The 15,902-nt window shown below is 45.5% G+C and overlaps 1 protein-coding gene across 1 annotated transcript in view; it reads right to left on the bottom strand.

Annotated features, from left to right (window-relative positions):
* Positions 1 to 15,902, bottom strand: part of LOC144797982 (uncharacterized) — a 79,408-nt gene that overhangs the window by 19,869 nt on the left and 43,637 nt on the right. The window contains exon 3 of the mRNA XM_078668781.1: positions 11,707 to 11,802. Coding sequence (XP_078524907.1) covers positions 11,707 to 11,802 — 96 coding nt within the window. The remainder of the gene's footprint in view (positions 1 to 11,706; positions 11,803 to 15,902) is intronic.

Below are 15,902 nucleotides of genomic sequence, written 5' to 3'. Positions count from 1 at the left end.
TACTCTTGGTGCAGATTGTATGCCAAAGGCTAATGCCTTGAACTGGTAGTGTTCCTTAATCTCAATTAATCTAAGGAATCTTTTGTGGTTTTCATTCATGGGTATGTGTGGCATCTCTTGGCTCTGTTGTGGCCATAACATCTCCTATTTGAATGTGTGGTTTTGCCTCCTGCAGCTGTGTGGCCATTTGAAAATGTTGAGACTTTATTAACTTGTTTAGAAATTTGAGGTCTAGGATTGGTTTGAGCAACCCATCTATCTTTGGAATTAAGAAGTATGTTTAGCAGTTTCCCTTATTTCTTCCTCATTTTTTAACTGGTTATATAGCCTCCTTTGTCTTCAACTCCTCCACTTCCATTTGTAGGAGTGCTGTCTCTTGTCTTGAATGCACTCTTTTCTTTGGGGTCCTGCTTGGAGGTACCTTTATTAATTCTATGCAATATCCAAATTGTATTAGTTTTAAAACCAATTTGTCTGCGGTGATTTCCATCCATTCTTTTAGAAATGTTTATAATCTGCCTCCTACAGGTGTTGAGTGTAGAAGTTCTGTTTGCATCCTTTTTAACTTTTGTTTGTGATTTTTCCGGGTGCCTTTCGTGATTTGTGTGAAGTCACTTGTTAGCTGGGAGACCACCATGCCCCACTTTGTGGTTGTACTCTTCTGCTTTGATGTCCGCAAAACAACTGCTTGCTCTGCTGATACTGCCAGCTGGGGCTTTACATTGCCCTGATTGGCTACCTTCCTGAAAGGACTGTTTGTATCTTTGATGGGATGTTGCTGACTGGAAGGTTCCCCTTCCTGTTGGTCTTCTTGATGGGACTGATCCCCGTTGCATGTTGCCTCTGAACTGGAGGGCTGTCATTGATTTTTCAGTTTCATTATCTTTCTTCAGCTGGTTTAGGGTGTCATCTACTGCACTTCCAAATAGTTGTTGTGCGTTAAAGGGTGCGTTGAGCATATAGGATTGCACCTCCAGTTTGAACCCTGAGATTCTTAGCCAGGCGTGGCGCCTCTGTGATCACTTGTCTTCCTAAAGTTTCGGCTGCATCAAATGCCAATTTTAGGCAGGTGTTTGCGATGTTTTTGCCACTAAGTAAACTGCACTTCTTTGATACTGCTCTGGCAGGTGTTTCATTAACTCACCAATTGTCTTCCTCTGTTGATAGGCATGGTGATATAGCAGTAGAGTTGGCTATTTGCCACTGGGTTGCCGCACACTTTTCCACTATCCATCCCATGAGGGCCATCCTCTTGCTCTCCTTATCTAGAGGAGGTCCTGAGGTGCTTAGGACATGGACTTCCCTCCATGGTCGTAGAAGTTATTATGGAGTCTGCTGGAACAGTTCCTTTTATGTAGTTAGGGTCTTTCAAAGAATGCTTGTATTTCTTCTCCGCCCTGGGTGCCCCCGCATTACATGTAGCTGGTTCAGTGAAGACTGCTTTCCGATGGTCCAAGACACTTGGGAGCATTGGTAAGAATTGACTCCTTGACTGAGTTGATAGAGTTTCCAACAGAAAACAAGATTGTGGCTTTTCCTCTTCTAGTTGCACTCCATATTTATCAGCTGTCTTCTTTATAACTTGGTTATATACACCAATGTCTACAGGTGGTTACTGTCTTGAAGAGTAGGTGTCTACCCCTTCTATTGGTGAGTCTGTTTCTAGTTCTTGCCAGTCAAGTTCTTGGTACTCTGAAGCCTCTGAGTATTGCTGTACTTGTCCATTCCCTTCTTCCTCAAAGGTTTCCTCCTCTTGCTCTTCTTGAGGCTCAGGCATTTGAGGAGGCTCAATTTACTCAAGATCTTAGTCTGCTTGCTCTTTGGACATCAACTTGCTTGGTATACGATATTTTGTAAGACTTTCATCAAAATCTTTTTTGCTTTGTAGGATATTAGCCATTTCGGCCTCAAGCCTTGTCCTTTTCCTTACAATCTCTGCCTCTTGGTATTGGCTGTAGAGCTGTGGCATTTGGATTTAGACCTCTCCTGTTTCGATGCTGAAACATCTTGCCCTCGACCGTCCTTGGATGTCTTGGATCTTTCAGAGGTCTGTACCACTGTGGTGTCCTATTTGAATGATCCGAGGGTGTCTCTTTCTCTGGAATTGTTTGCGGTTGCTGAGAGTTTTGCCACCGTCACAGTCTTCGAGGTCTTAGCCTCTGATTTTTGGGATCTAGCCACCGGCTTTAAGGATGCTATGTCCCTTACCTCTATTTTCTCTGCATCTGTGTTTTAGACCTCCGCCTCAACCTCCCCTTCTGGACCTTCGGCGACATTCTGCTCCTTCTCCTCACTAGACCGGCCCAAATCTTACAGAGATAGTGTTGTATGTAGGCTTGTCATGTTATGGTGGGCTACTCTGTGTTGCTGTCTTAACCTGGGTATTCGCGACAAATACTTTCTGCGATGGTCCACTGGTAGGCAGAGGTTGCAGACTGGGTGCTGGTCTTTCTTTGCGAACTTGTGATGATAGTTCTTGCAGAATGGAAATTGTCTTCTCCATCGCCAAGTACAGGGGGCCCGCTGCACGCGCATTTTCCATGGCCATTGATTAAAATACATTGTTCTGCTCACAGAACTTCTATCGGTATCTTCCCCTGATGATTCTTTCTCTCCGGTGTTGATTTCCATGCTTTTTCTCTGGTTTTCCGATAACTTTCTTCTTCCAGTTCTTAGAGATCCTCCTGCATACATTCAGACCCAACTGCAGAAAAAAAGATTCTGAAGATGGCGACCAAAAGTGGGAGTTTCCGGAGGAAGCACAACAACATCACAAGTGGGCCAAATGGAGGTACATCGATGCCCACAAACACAACAAGCATTGGAAATGCAATAGGTCTCGCACCATTAGAGTTAGTGCTTTTAGAATTGTTTATGGGTTTTTTTTGTAAATGTTTAGCATTTTTGTTTCCTGTAGCCAATGCTAAAGAATTACAAATAAAAAAAGCCATAAACATTTCTTAAAGCTGTAACTGAAATGGTCTGAGACCTATTGCACTGTGTGAGGGTGAGGGGTGAGTGAGGGTGAGGGGTTGAGGGTGAGTGAGGGTGAGTGAGGGTGTGGGGTTGAGTGTGAGTGAGGGTGAGGAGTTGAGGGTGAGGGAGGGTGAGGGTGAGTGAGGGTGAGGGTGAGTGAGGGTGAGGGTGAGTGAGGGTGAGGGTGGGTAAGGGTGGGTGAGGGTGAGTGAGGGTGAGTGAGGGTGAGTGAGGGTGAGTGGTTGAGGGTGAGTGGTTGAGGGTGAGTGGTTGAGGGTGAGTGGTTGAGGGTGAGTGGTTGAGGGTGAGTGGTTGAGGGTGAGTGGTTGAGGGTGAGGGGTTGAGGGTGAGTGAGGGTGAGTGAGGGTGAGGGGTTGAGGGTGAGTGAGGGTGAGTGAGGGTGAGGGGTTGAGGGTGAGTGAGGGTGAGGGGTTGAGGGTGAGTGAGGGTGAGGGGTTGAGGGTGAGTGAGGGTGAGGGGTTGAGGGTGAGTGAGGGTGAGGGGTTGAGGGTGAGTGAGGGTGAGGGTGAGTGAGGGTGAGGGTGAGTGAGGGTGAGGGAGGGTGAGGGGTTGAGGGTGAGGGGTTGAGGGTGAGGGGTTGAGGGTGAGTGAGGGGTTGAGGGTGAGTGAGGGTGAGGTGTTGAGGGTGAGTGAGGGTGAGGGTGAGTGAGGGTGAGGGGTTGAGGGTGTGTGTGTGTGACAGTAACTTGTGTGTGTGAGGGCAGTGTGTGTCAATGCAACGGGGCTCATGTTATCGACCTCAGAAGCATTAAAAGTGTGTCTTGGAACGTCTGAGGGCAGCTCGTGTTACAAGCTTGCTTTGAAGATGGTCATGCAGTGCTGGGAGTGGAGCAGATGGTCCTGTTTATGACCTGCAGAGCGCGTGTGAAGTGGGCGCGGATGAAGTGACTGGGGGGTGAGGGGTGTGCAGCCTGGTGTGCTGAAGCCTGGCAGCAGAGGCGGCGCGCGCCAGCACACAAATTGGCTAAGTGGCTAAGTGGCTGGTGGCAAATGGACGCACATCAAAGGAGCCGCGAAAGTAGCATGCAAGCAGAGGAACCAGAGACTCATCTGATATCAATATTGTTCTCCTTCTGGGAGTGAGAAACTCCAGCTTTTAGAATGGTTTCATCACTCATCAAAAACACAATTCTACAACCAGAGACACTATCATTTCCCATTCTGCGTACAGATCTTCCCATGTGTAGGAGTGGTCCCAGTCACCGGATAAGTCCCAGCTGCGGCATTTTTTGCATAGCCATCTTTTTATTTGCGTACCTAATAATGTTTGATCTATACACCAATGCTATCGGACTCCATTCTGCCCCGCTCTATCATGGGCCGATTGCAGGATGCCCGATAGCTTCTTGCGACCTTTGGCGCCCCTAGACCACCTTCGCTCAGTAGTAAATACAATTATTTATATTGGAATTGAGTAATGTCTTTTCTGACTTGCTTTTCATTTCATGCATCACAGCCTCCCTACAATGTAACTACGAAAGGTTGGTATGGCAGGAAAGCTGCCACTTTAACAAGTGTCTGCTTGCAAAATGTGATTACCGCAGCCAGGTCTAATAGTTTGAAGCACACACTTCCAGCAGAAACAAGGAGAAGGGGGACTTACGGAAGGGCAATGCACCCCATAGGTCAGAAACAAATACCCCAAACATGGCAGTACACACACCACAGGGCAGGAAGAAGGGGCACCGACAGGGCAACACACAGGGCAGGGAGCAGGGATCCCGACAGGACAGCGCACAACACAGGGCAGGGAGAATGGGCAGCGCACACTACAGGGCGGGAGAAAAGGGAACTGACAGATTAGCGCACACCACAAGGCAGGGAGAAGCGTTATTGATAGGGCAGGGAAAAGCGGTACTGACCATGCAGTGCATGCAATGGGGAATCGAAAAGTGGCACTGACAGGGAAGCGCACAGGACAGGGAAAAGCGCCACTGACAGGAAAGCACACACCACAGGCAGGGAGGAGCGCCACTGACAGGGAAGCACACACCACAGGCAGGGAGAAGCGCCACTGACTGGGAAGCACAGGGCAGAGGGAAACTGCGCTGGTAAAGTAGCACACAGACAGAAATGCGAGATGCGCGCAGTGAGAGGGCAGGGAGACCGGCGTGCACTGGCAGAAGCGAGGGAGGCCTATTGTGCGAGTGTAAGATGGAGAATGACCTGTGCTGGGAATGGACCGGAGGATGCGCTCAATCACAGGGAAAGGCAAACGCTGAAACTGAGGGTGAACGGATGCGCAAAGAAGCATGCAGAGCAGCAGCGCTAGAAAAGCGAGCCAGCAACAAAGGATGACTGCCCGGAGGTCGTGATCAGATGTGGGAACAGAGACAGAATATACAGCTTCAGAGTGAGACGACGAGTGTCGACGGGGGATTGGAAAGAAGAGCAGTCAAGGGAACGGATTCTGCCATGATATGGCCGTAGAAGCTGAAGAAAAAGATCCAGTCGATCAGGGAGACTGAACAAGAGACCAAGAACGCTGGGCGCAGTGAGCCCCAAGGCAGCGCTAGATCGCCTTGCGATTCCCATCCAGACCCACATCTACCTCGGGCCAAGTCCCATCAGGAAAAAAAGCAACAATTAAAGAGAGTCCTGGACAGCAGATGACAACCTTGCAGGGTGGGATCTACGTGCTACTCTTCAGAAGCGAGAAAGCTGTCAGTCCCGCTCGCCTCCTACACAGCCCCTGCTGTACCACAATCAGAAGGAACGTGACGAGCGCCGTCAGCCAGACGCCAAGCAGGAAGGCAGCGTTTAACAAGCATCAACAAGGCTAGCGGCAGGCAGGCAGGCAGGGGAGGAGAGGAGGAGGGGGGAGGAGAGTAGGGGAGGCACGGCCTAGCGGCCGTGCAATCAAGTAGTGAGGGGGCGGAGCTGGGGGAGGCTGTGGAAGAGAGTAGGCAAGGCGACACGGCGGGAGGGGGCGGAGCGGGTAAACAAAGACGGACATGCACGCGCCCGTGACTTTTAAGGTCAATGCGCATGCGCATAAGCTTAATGCGCATGCGCATTGACCTTAAAAGTCACGGGCACTGCAAGGAATCGCCACGATTCCTTGCAAGTTAGATAAAGTGTGGATGAGCCCCTATAGTCTCGCTTGCTCGATGCGCATGCGCATCGACAGGCGAGACCTAAAAATAGTAGAAAAATAAAACATTTTCGAAGACAATTCTGTACATAACCACTAGATGGTGGAATAATGCACAGCATGTGAAAACAGAAAAGATTCACACTGCGAAAGTTGAAATTTGTTTGAAACGTTTCAAGTAATGAGAAATTTCAAAATGTCATTATTTACTCAAATACCCAGTAACACATACAAAATAAAATAACAAATATCCTCAATTGGCAAAGTATGCAGAATTGAAGAAAGTTTACCATTTAAAGTATTAATGTAATTTGACAGGTGCAGAATTTCTCGCCTTCTCTTTTTGTAAACCCTGTGGCATATTTCCAGTGATGGTATCTTTTTACAACATTATTCAAGTTTTTTGTTCTAACTATGGATATGTGTATTTTTCACACTGTTGCTCTGTATATTTTCCAGTGGGTGATAAATCAACACTGTTTTAAATAAAAGTGAATACTCTAGTAGCTGTCACAATTTCTTTCTTCCAAGTGACAGTTATGTTGATACCTGAATACATTATTAGGTGAGCTGTTACGTTCTTTACGATGTATTTAATATCTTGAAGACAGCAGGTCTTGCTACATTAAATATGTTTGTGAACAAATTGTGGTACTTTAGTGTGTGACTGTGGGTGGTTATTGGTGCATGCAGCAGAATTTAATTTTTAGAAATCTGAGTTTTCAGGTTTAAGAAACTTTGACAGGCAAGGAGAGAGATATTGTTGCAAGCAGTGCTGACGTTCACCATTTATGATTTTTTTCAACTTCATATGTAGCATTTTTGTTTGCAAGTAACATATATTAGCTATTAACAACCAATGACTGGATTTAAGGCTCGTCTATGTTTTTTTTTGTTAGGACTGAAACGTTGCACTTATGGATGAAATGGAAGCATGAATCGCATATAGCTTTAAAGAACACTAGGCTGAAATTTGAAAAAGTGTGTTTTTGGGTTTCTCCTGAACAGCGCTTGGGCTGTGCTTTTGAAATCTCTTGAATTTAATATGAATCTTAAAAGGGGCTTACATTCCTGTACTTACTTTTCATTCGTTTTTGTGCTTTGCACTTACTTTTTTTCATCTCTATTGGTTATAGCATGCTATTTTCTGTTCTTCATGTGTTCTTCTTTTCATTGTCCCATGGCCTAAGTACTCCTTTTCGTTCACTTCCAACCTATTTTATCTGAGCAAGTGAGTTTATCGTGCACGTTCTGCCTCTCTTTATCCTTAGTGCACACAATGCAGCCCATCCTGCACCTCGGCCACCACAGCTTCCCATCGGACACACACCTAAGTTCAGGACCCGCAGCAGTGAGACACGCTGAGCTCCGCACAGGTTAGCTGTTCTAGCCCTTGTGCTATGTAAGGCTCCCTGGTGCCGTCACTCCGGTGCTCGTGGCTAACTGCGGTGGCGGCTACCGCCAGTGCTGCCGCTGTTCCACTCCTTTGTATTAGAAACAGTGGTCCTTAAACGACATTTATATCACACTAATAAATATAGTCCAAGATTAGTACTATATTTCAGGTTGTCCATCCGGATAGACAATTTGATGAATCAAAGGAATGTTAAACATATTTAAGAACAAGCAACAATAGAGTCGGACACAGTCCTGCATCCTACACACAAAACAAAGTACAAATACATTTGAACATTTAGTATTTCAGGCAAAAAGACGAAAGAGGCTTAAAATCAGTGATAATCAGTGACAAGCTTTCCGAAAACAATATTCGCACTGGTTTTAATGCAGTGGTTTAATGTGTGAATATGTTTCTTAGGTCGACGATGTATCGATCCCTTTCAGAGGGGTAATGGGATCATCATCAGGACGGTACGATTACATGCCCGAGTGTAACATACTGCCTATGAGAGAAAGAAGGGGGGAAAAAATAGAAAGGCAGAGAGAATTGCTATGAGAATTTTTGAGGAGAGTAAACTAGGCTTAAAACTACTGGCTGTTGTAGCACCATGCAAGTAAGTGCTAGTGGGACTACGACAGAGGGAACATTTGCTGTGACCCATGCGTGGGAGCATGGGAGGGTGAAGTAGCACAATGCCTGGAGGTGTGTGAACTCCAAGAGATGGTGGGCTGTTGGTGAGAGAGACTCAAGAATGTATCCAAGGGTGAGCAAAAAGTGAGCATTCCTCTGTCCGTTTTGGAGGCGAAGTGCACGTGATGGAACCGATCTGTCTGATAATACTGAAGGTACGTGAGTCTATAGCTAATGCGAGAGGTGTGGCTCCACAGAATGGAGTAAGGCGGATTCATGCGAATTAGGCCGAAGCTAGGTAGCCGTGAGTGAACCTATGTGTACCGGTTTGCATCGGTGTTTAATTGCTGAGTGCCGGTACAACTTAAAAGACGTGCATAATGAGAAAACCGGTCACACATATGAGGCATGCATATAGAAATCGCACGGCCACTGACCTTGGTTAAGGATAGAGCCTGGCTTGCGGTCTCTTTAGGAATATAACGTCCGTGAAGCGAGGGAAAAGTTACTGTGGAAAAAGTGGTAAAATGAGAAGGTGTATAAGTTCATTACGAGGTGAATTGGTGGGCTTTGGGCAGGACTTTACCTGTGCTGTTGGGCTCACAGGTGAGCCGTCAGGGGAAAATTGTGAAGGAGCGACAATTCGGTCATTCGGAGGGCTCATGGGAGAGCCGATTAACGGAAAAATAACACAGGGCGGCAATGTGGTCCTGTGAGAGAAAATAGCTCTTTTAGAGTTCTACTCCTGTCTGGTTGCTCTATGGGTAAGTGTCCTCCCCCCTCCTCTGGCAGCAGCTTCCCCGCTAGCAATATGCTCACAACATACATCACCTGCACTCAGCCCATGTGGTGATCACACGAGTTGCCCTCACAGCTGTGGTCACAGGTTCAAACCCCCTACACGCCCTTCAGAGAAGACCTATTTAGCCACAGGCCCGAGCATGAACTCAAATTAGAAAATGCAATTTAAATATAAATAAAAAAAAAAAAATTGGGGTGGCCTTTGGTCTCTCGAGTCCTCCCAGCTTGTCAGCCTTCGTTCGTCAACCCCTTACAGTAGCTTGGACCCGTCATATGCAGAGGAAAAGAACACGATTGCCAGGGCTGCTTTTGAGCACATAATGGGAATGCATTTCAATTTTGCATGCCAAAGGAGTGCCAGCCATCTTGTTTTGATTATAGACAGTGGGTGGACTCCTGTGCTGTCCGTTGTCACAACATGAAGCTCCCATCAGCTTTGTACTGCGTGGCCACATTTTATGTGGGCAAACATTGCCCACACTTGGTCCCTCATTTTCTACTGCATATTTACGGAGGATTCATGTTAGCCAGGTCGCCACCATTTGTCCACTCCAATGGCAAATCCATTCTACCAAGAGATGCTTTGAATTGGCCAGTAGAAGTGCAACTCTTCGCGCGCCAGTCACAGACGTTAATCTTTCTGAGGCGGCGCTGGACAAAAGCATCGTCAGAGCAGTATTGTGGGTAGTGAATGCTAGGATGCTCTCTTTGGCAGTGGGAGTCACCATCTTCGTTGGTGCAAGGCAGGTGAATCCCATGAACATTTTGTTTTCATGTACAGTTGTGGTAGCTTTTATTAAACTGGGCCGATTATAATTTCCTTTTTGTTTTGTGATTCATCAAAGCATTTATTACTGTTCTTTTAGTTGGACACATTAATTGTCAGTTGATCCCAGGTATTACTTGGGGTCTTCCTTTTGGTCCAATCTAAGTCCCTTCTTAACTAGCTAGCAGATTATGGGCATATATGTGTAAAATTAAAATATTATTTTGCAGGTTCCACTTCTGGTGTTTTGATAATTATTTGGGGTGTATCCATTAAACAGGAATTCTCAGCATCTCAGCACTCTGGCAATGTTTTGACACCTTTCATTGTTTGTCCCTGAAGACTTGCCAGAGCACGATCCTCATGCCCATCCACTAACACAACCTGTCCCGTGGCTGCTCACGTATAGCGCTGCAATTCCCACAAGTACTTTCGCAGGAATCCTTAAACTCTTATTTTTAACAAAAAACTTGCTTTTGTTTTTATTTACTTTAAGCCATGTTGCAAAGCAGCCATGCTGCTGTGTAACATGTTTAAAAGCTAAATTAACGATGACAATAGGTCTCACATAAAACCTATTGGCTTTGCCAATGCTTGTTTATAAAGTGTTGGCTTCAGGATAAAGGCTGTAGTGTGGGTCATCAGAAGTGAAAAAAAGACCACCCAGCAAGTACGTTTTAAGAACTGTCTCAGAGAAAAGAAAACACATTATAATAGCGAGCACTGATGCAGTGGGTCTTCCATGGTGTACGTTTTGCTGTGTGTGTGTGTGTGTCTATATATGTGTATGTATGTATATGTATACACATATATCGATAGATATGTATGTATACATATATTTTTTGTTGCTGTTTTGCGTTTTTATGTAGTGCAAGCTCAGCATAATCGCATTAGAGTGCTTTACATGATCATCAGATTGCATTACAAGAGGTCAGATTCATTTTGCTTTTTGTTAGTAATAGAAAAATGATGTGATTTGTCCAGTATCACAGAATGTTGAGCAGATGCCCAGACTTGTATGTCATGCCCTAGTTCATCACTCTTGATATCAGGCCACATCCCGTCCTTCCTTGTGAATAAAACAGGAAAAGTGCTGCTGTTGCGTGTTGGTATTGAGGGAAAGAAAATTATTTTCTAAGTGAGGTTGTTACCTGCTCCTATGCAGCATACCATGACAATTAAGTACTTAAACCTGTTAAGATAACATAAAGGGGCTCCTTATGGAGCTTGTGAAGCAATATTGCTACTTGGTTTCTTGGAAGCAATAAAAAAAAAACAAGGAGGGCAAAGCAACATGAAGAAGGAATAGGAGCACAGCAACATGGAGGACAAGCACGCATGTGAGACTGCTAGAAAAGATAGGCACTCAAGTTTTGTGCTTGGACAAAAAGAAAATAGTTGCTCCCGATTAAGAGAGCTGTGGATAAATACAAGTAATTTGGCTATGCTCCAGGGGAGGGACAAATAGAAGAAGGGAAGTGAATTCTTTACACACCAGCATATAGAAAGCAAGCAAATGAGTGGCAATGAAGCCAACCAATCTTAACCTGTAGACAAAATGTCTTGCAAGCAGCAGTGCATCTGCTGTCTCAGACAAGACCTAAACATCTGAAATAAAATGTGAGTTCAATATCTGAGCTTGTTATGGTATAGTATGCCCAATATTTTTGTAACATATTGAGGTCACCAGAAGCCTCCACATCAGTATGAACACTATACTGCAGTCCTGGGCATTCATTTGATAGCAATACATTCTAGAAGGTATTGTCCCTTTAAAAGTCAATGAGAGTGAGGTTCTCGAATTACCACTAAAATGTGGTGTTCTGTAAGATAATAAGTTATATGGTGACATTTAACCTATGTTGTCATAAGGGCATAAGTTAAATGGTGACATTTAACTTATGTTGTCATAAGGGCACTTTAGTAACCAAATAATGCAGTGATATCAAGGCTTGTGGTATGAAATGCACGTCAGCTGCGCAGACTTAGACCACTGGTGGTATGTATGTGTGCACTCACCGGGTTCCTGGTGCTCTCAAGTAACAGAATCCTTAGCTTTTCTAAACTCTCATTGATCCGATCACGCCGGCGCTTCTCCAATGCTGGCTTCAGGATCTGGCAAAGAAATGGTTTTGTTAAGGGGTGCAAAAATAATAGTCAGGCTGCAAACAATTGTTAACAAAACCTGCTTCCCTGCCCTCAGTACACAACATGAGCACAGGTCATTCCCTTAGTCCAAGCACCTGGCTATCAAGTGAGCTTGACTTTTCCATAGTACAAGACAGTGTAGAACTGTACTCACTTAAGTCCCCTTTCCGTGATGTATTTAGTTTTCTTAAATTATTTTAGTTGCAGCCTTTAAATTACTCACTATTCGTTTTCATCTTATTTCTCTAATGAATGAATGAATCAATACGCATTTATATAGCGCATGGCTACCCGGGGGCATCCCAGCCCGTCAAGACACCTAGTCATTCCTCACTGTTCAGGGATAAAGGAAGGTTTTCAACGATTTCCTGAAGCTGAGATAGTTAGGTTCCAACCGAATGGAGTCGGGGAGCTGGTTCCAGAGTTTTGCAGCATGAAATGAAAAACGCTGGCCACCCATACGATCCCGTTTTAATCCTAGGGACTGTCAGAAATGTATTATGGTTCGATCTAAGAGTCCGGGTGATCTGATGGAGTTGAAACATAGGCTGGATCAAGGCCGGTCCGTTGTCAGAAATGGACTTATGAACAGTGCACATGGCCTTGAACCAGATCCTTTGCTGCACTGGCAGCCAGTGCAACTGATGTAGGGCTGATTTGGCCGAACCCCGCGTAGGGACATCCATTAACAGCCTAGCAGCGCAGTTCTGAACAATCTGTAGGATATTGATAGTTCTCTGAGGAGCGCCCAGATAGACTGCATTCGCGTAATCAAGACGCGATAAAATAAGTGACTGAACCAGAAGACGCCTGGCTTCAAAAGGAAGGAGACCCAGGATCTTCCTTATCAGTCTAATCAGGCCATAGCAGGTGCCAGCAACCTTACGAGATTGTACAAGAAAACTAAGATTAGGATCAAGCCATACACCCAGACTCTTAATTTGGTTTTTTTGGGGAGGGAGGCAGGCCAAGGCAACTAGGCCACCAAGGATATAAATTGGTAGGAGCCATATGTCCTAACATCATAATTTCGGTTTTGGAGCCATTAAGTTTAAGAAAGGACGAATCCATCCATTCAAGTACTTTGGTTAAACAGGAAGTAAGGTTATTGTCATGTGTATCATGCCGGGAAAGGGAGACCGCCAACTGGGTATCATCGGCGTAGGTGACCAACTGGACCCCCCAGGGAAGTACCACCTCAGCCAAGGGCCTCATGTAGATGTTAAACAGGGTAGGGCTTAATGAGGATCCTTGGGGAACGCCGTACTGCAGGGGGATCTGTTTTGAAATTGCCTCATCCTCAAACACAGCAAAAGTTCTGTCCATGAGAAAGGACTGCAGCCACTTAAGGGCCATTCCTGATACCCCCACGTCGCTCAGTCTCTGAATCATGATAGAATGATTTACCGTGTCGAAGGCTGCGATGAGGTCTAACAAAATAATGGCAGCGGAGCTTCCAGAATCCACGATTTTCCTAGCTTCTTCAACTACGGCAATAAGGGCCGTCTCCGTGCCCTGCTTGCATCTAAAGCCCGTCTGGGTGGGGTGCAGGGCTTTATTATTCTCAACAAATGTTGATAATAAAGAATTAACATGCTTTTCAGCCAGTTTACCTATACCTGGTAACAGAGAAATGGGACGGTAGTTCGCCCAGTCCTCAGGGTCTGAATTAGGTTTCTTTAAAAGTGCCTTCACTCTTGCCTATTTCCATAACGGCGGGACCAACCCGGCTGCAAGAGAGGAGTTAATTACATCCCAGATAACTGGGGCAACAGTTTCCGAGACCAACTTAAGGATAGAGGGGGGAGCGGCATCAGCCGGGGAGCCAGACTTAAGATTCCCCAAGAGTCGCTGCAGAATGGATAAATCAAGCAGAGCAAATTCCACCAATCCTGCATGAAGGTCGAATGGGGGGAAGGTCATTTAGGCTCCACATGCTGAAACAACGAATAGATATTGGCAACCTTAGTAGCAAAAGAATGTGCTAACTCATCACGTTTCTGTGCATTTAATGGCTCAGTGAGAGGGTAGGAGGGGTGACCAAGGATTTAAAAATTTCCCTAGGAGAATTGGCGGCCGAGGCTATCTTCTCCTGATAACAGCTAGTTTGTGCAGTTTTTATTTTATTTTTATAAATCCGCAATGCAGATCTATAATTGCCCTTACTGACTTCGGAGAAGTCCTCCCTGCATTTCCTTTCAGACTGCTTGCAGGCTTGTTTAAGCGATCTTAATTCAACAGTATACCACGCTTTTTTGTTAGTGCCAATGCGATGACAAAGATCTGTCTTAGGAAGAGTAAGGTCCAAAGAGGACTCCAACCAATTATTAAAAAAAGCATTTGCCATTATAGGGTTACAGCAGAATGCCGGAGTAGAAATATTAAGGTTCGCTACCCAGTTTTTAACTGGAATCTTGGACCAAATGCGACTCAGTTTTTTTGTCTTTATGATGGGCTGTTCCCGATCAGAAGGGGACCAACTAAAAGATAAAAGGACATGGTCTGACCAAGATACGATAACTGAGTCCTTCAAAATAATATTATCAAGATTGGTGAAAAAATGATCGAGCGGATGACCTGCTTTGTGTGTAGGGCCGGTGACAATTTGTTTTAGATGGAGCACCTCTAGACCTGCCATAAGGTCTTGAGAGGCGGGGGTATCAGGTTTATCGAGGTGAATATTAAAATCACCCAAAACAGAAAAATTAGGGGTAAGACTGGTGCAGTTTATAGCATGTCTGGAAGATCATTGCAGAAATTGGCGTGTGCTCCAGGTGGATGATATAACAGAATCCCTGAGAAGGTACAGGTAGGGGAGAAACTGATAGCAAAAGAAACCCTCTCACACTCTGAAAGAAGGCAGCTAGTTGACCTGCAGCTATAGCTATTTTTATAAATAATTGCAATCCCCCCACCCCGACCACTATCCCGATCTTGTCTAATAATGGCGTAATTAGGAGGTAGGACTACATCGGGCATCTTTCTTCTAGACACAAGCATAATTCACTTGCGTGCTTGGGAAGGGAGCGACAGTTAAGAAGTGCTAGAGAATATGACTTTTCTTTAACAATTTTTGACTGGGGAAGTTCAAGAGGTATAAATTCAAAATTGCAGCGAGGGCAAGAGTTCTGTGCTTTTCCAAAAGACAAGATATGTGAACACCTAGTATTTCTCTCCCCTCTAAGCCCCAGAAGCTGCTCCTTATTGTAGCTAAACTTCCCGGTGGGAGTTTGTACCGGGTTCTGGACCCTGGGCCCGCCCTGGCACGGACGGGCGCAGACGGGCTTTCCTTTGGCGCGTTGACGGTGCGTCTGCTGCGCGGAGGCATACTCGGTTTCTTTTATGCTGGCGCAGAGCGCGTCACAAAGACTAACCCGCTACCCTGCGTACCTCCCCAAGATGGCCGTTCGTTTAGTCTGGCAGCCTCCGTGGGCGTGTAGCAGCTCAGCACCTACTCGGCTGAGTGAGAGGGGTGAATGCGGCGATAAGTTAAAAGGTTAGCAAATTGCCAAATTAAATTTAAGATTTAAAGGTACATAGGTACAAAACAACACAGTTCCCAGCTTCTGCCTCAGGAGTGAATCTAGGTCTAAAACAGTGGTTATTGTACTTTCCCTAATGTAACTGGCTACCGTGGAGCTCCCAGTGCTAACTTTTGTAATGGACTAATGCTGTCCTCTTCCAGGCTACGAGCTAATAATTTATCGAGGCCCAGCCATGAAAGCCCCCTACTGCATTCTAGGCAGAGCCTCCTGAATTGTAGAGCAAGTTTGAACATTTGCTTGGGCTGACTATGGTTTCCAATCTGACCCTATTGCGGTTCCATGGGGAAAGTTTGCTCATTTACCTGCACTCTTTGCCCAATTCCATTTGCTGCCAGTTTCTGTTGGATCTTGCAACCTTCCCATGGACATGTGCAAGTGTGATTGTCAGTACAGTGAGAGTCATAGTTCTGGGTAAAGGTAATATTAAGTTTGTTTTTAAGTAATACATTGTATCATAAGGCCTCTAGGAGGATGAAGTGAGCTAATATTGAGAATACTAGGGAACCCAATTGATCTGACCAG

The sequence above is a fragment of the Lissotriton helveticus genome, chromosome 12 (genome assembly GCF_964261635.1).
Source record: "Lissotriton helveticus chromosome 12, aLisHel1.1, whole genome shotgun sequence".
NCBI lineage: Eukaryota > Metazoa > Chordata > Amphibia > Caudata > Salamandridae > Lissotriton > Lissotriton helveticus.
This window is presented reverse-complemented; position numbering and strand designations above follow the sequence as displayed.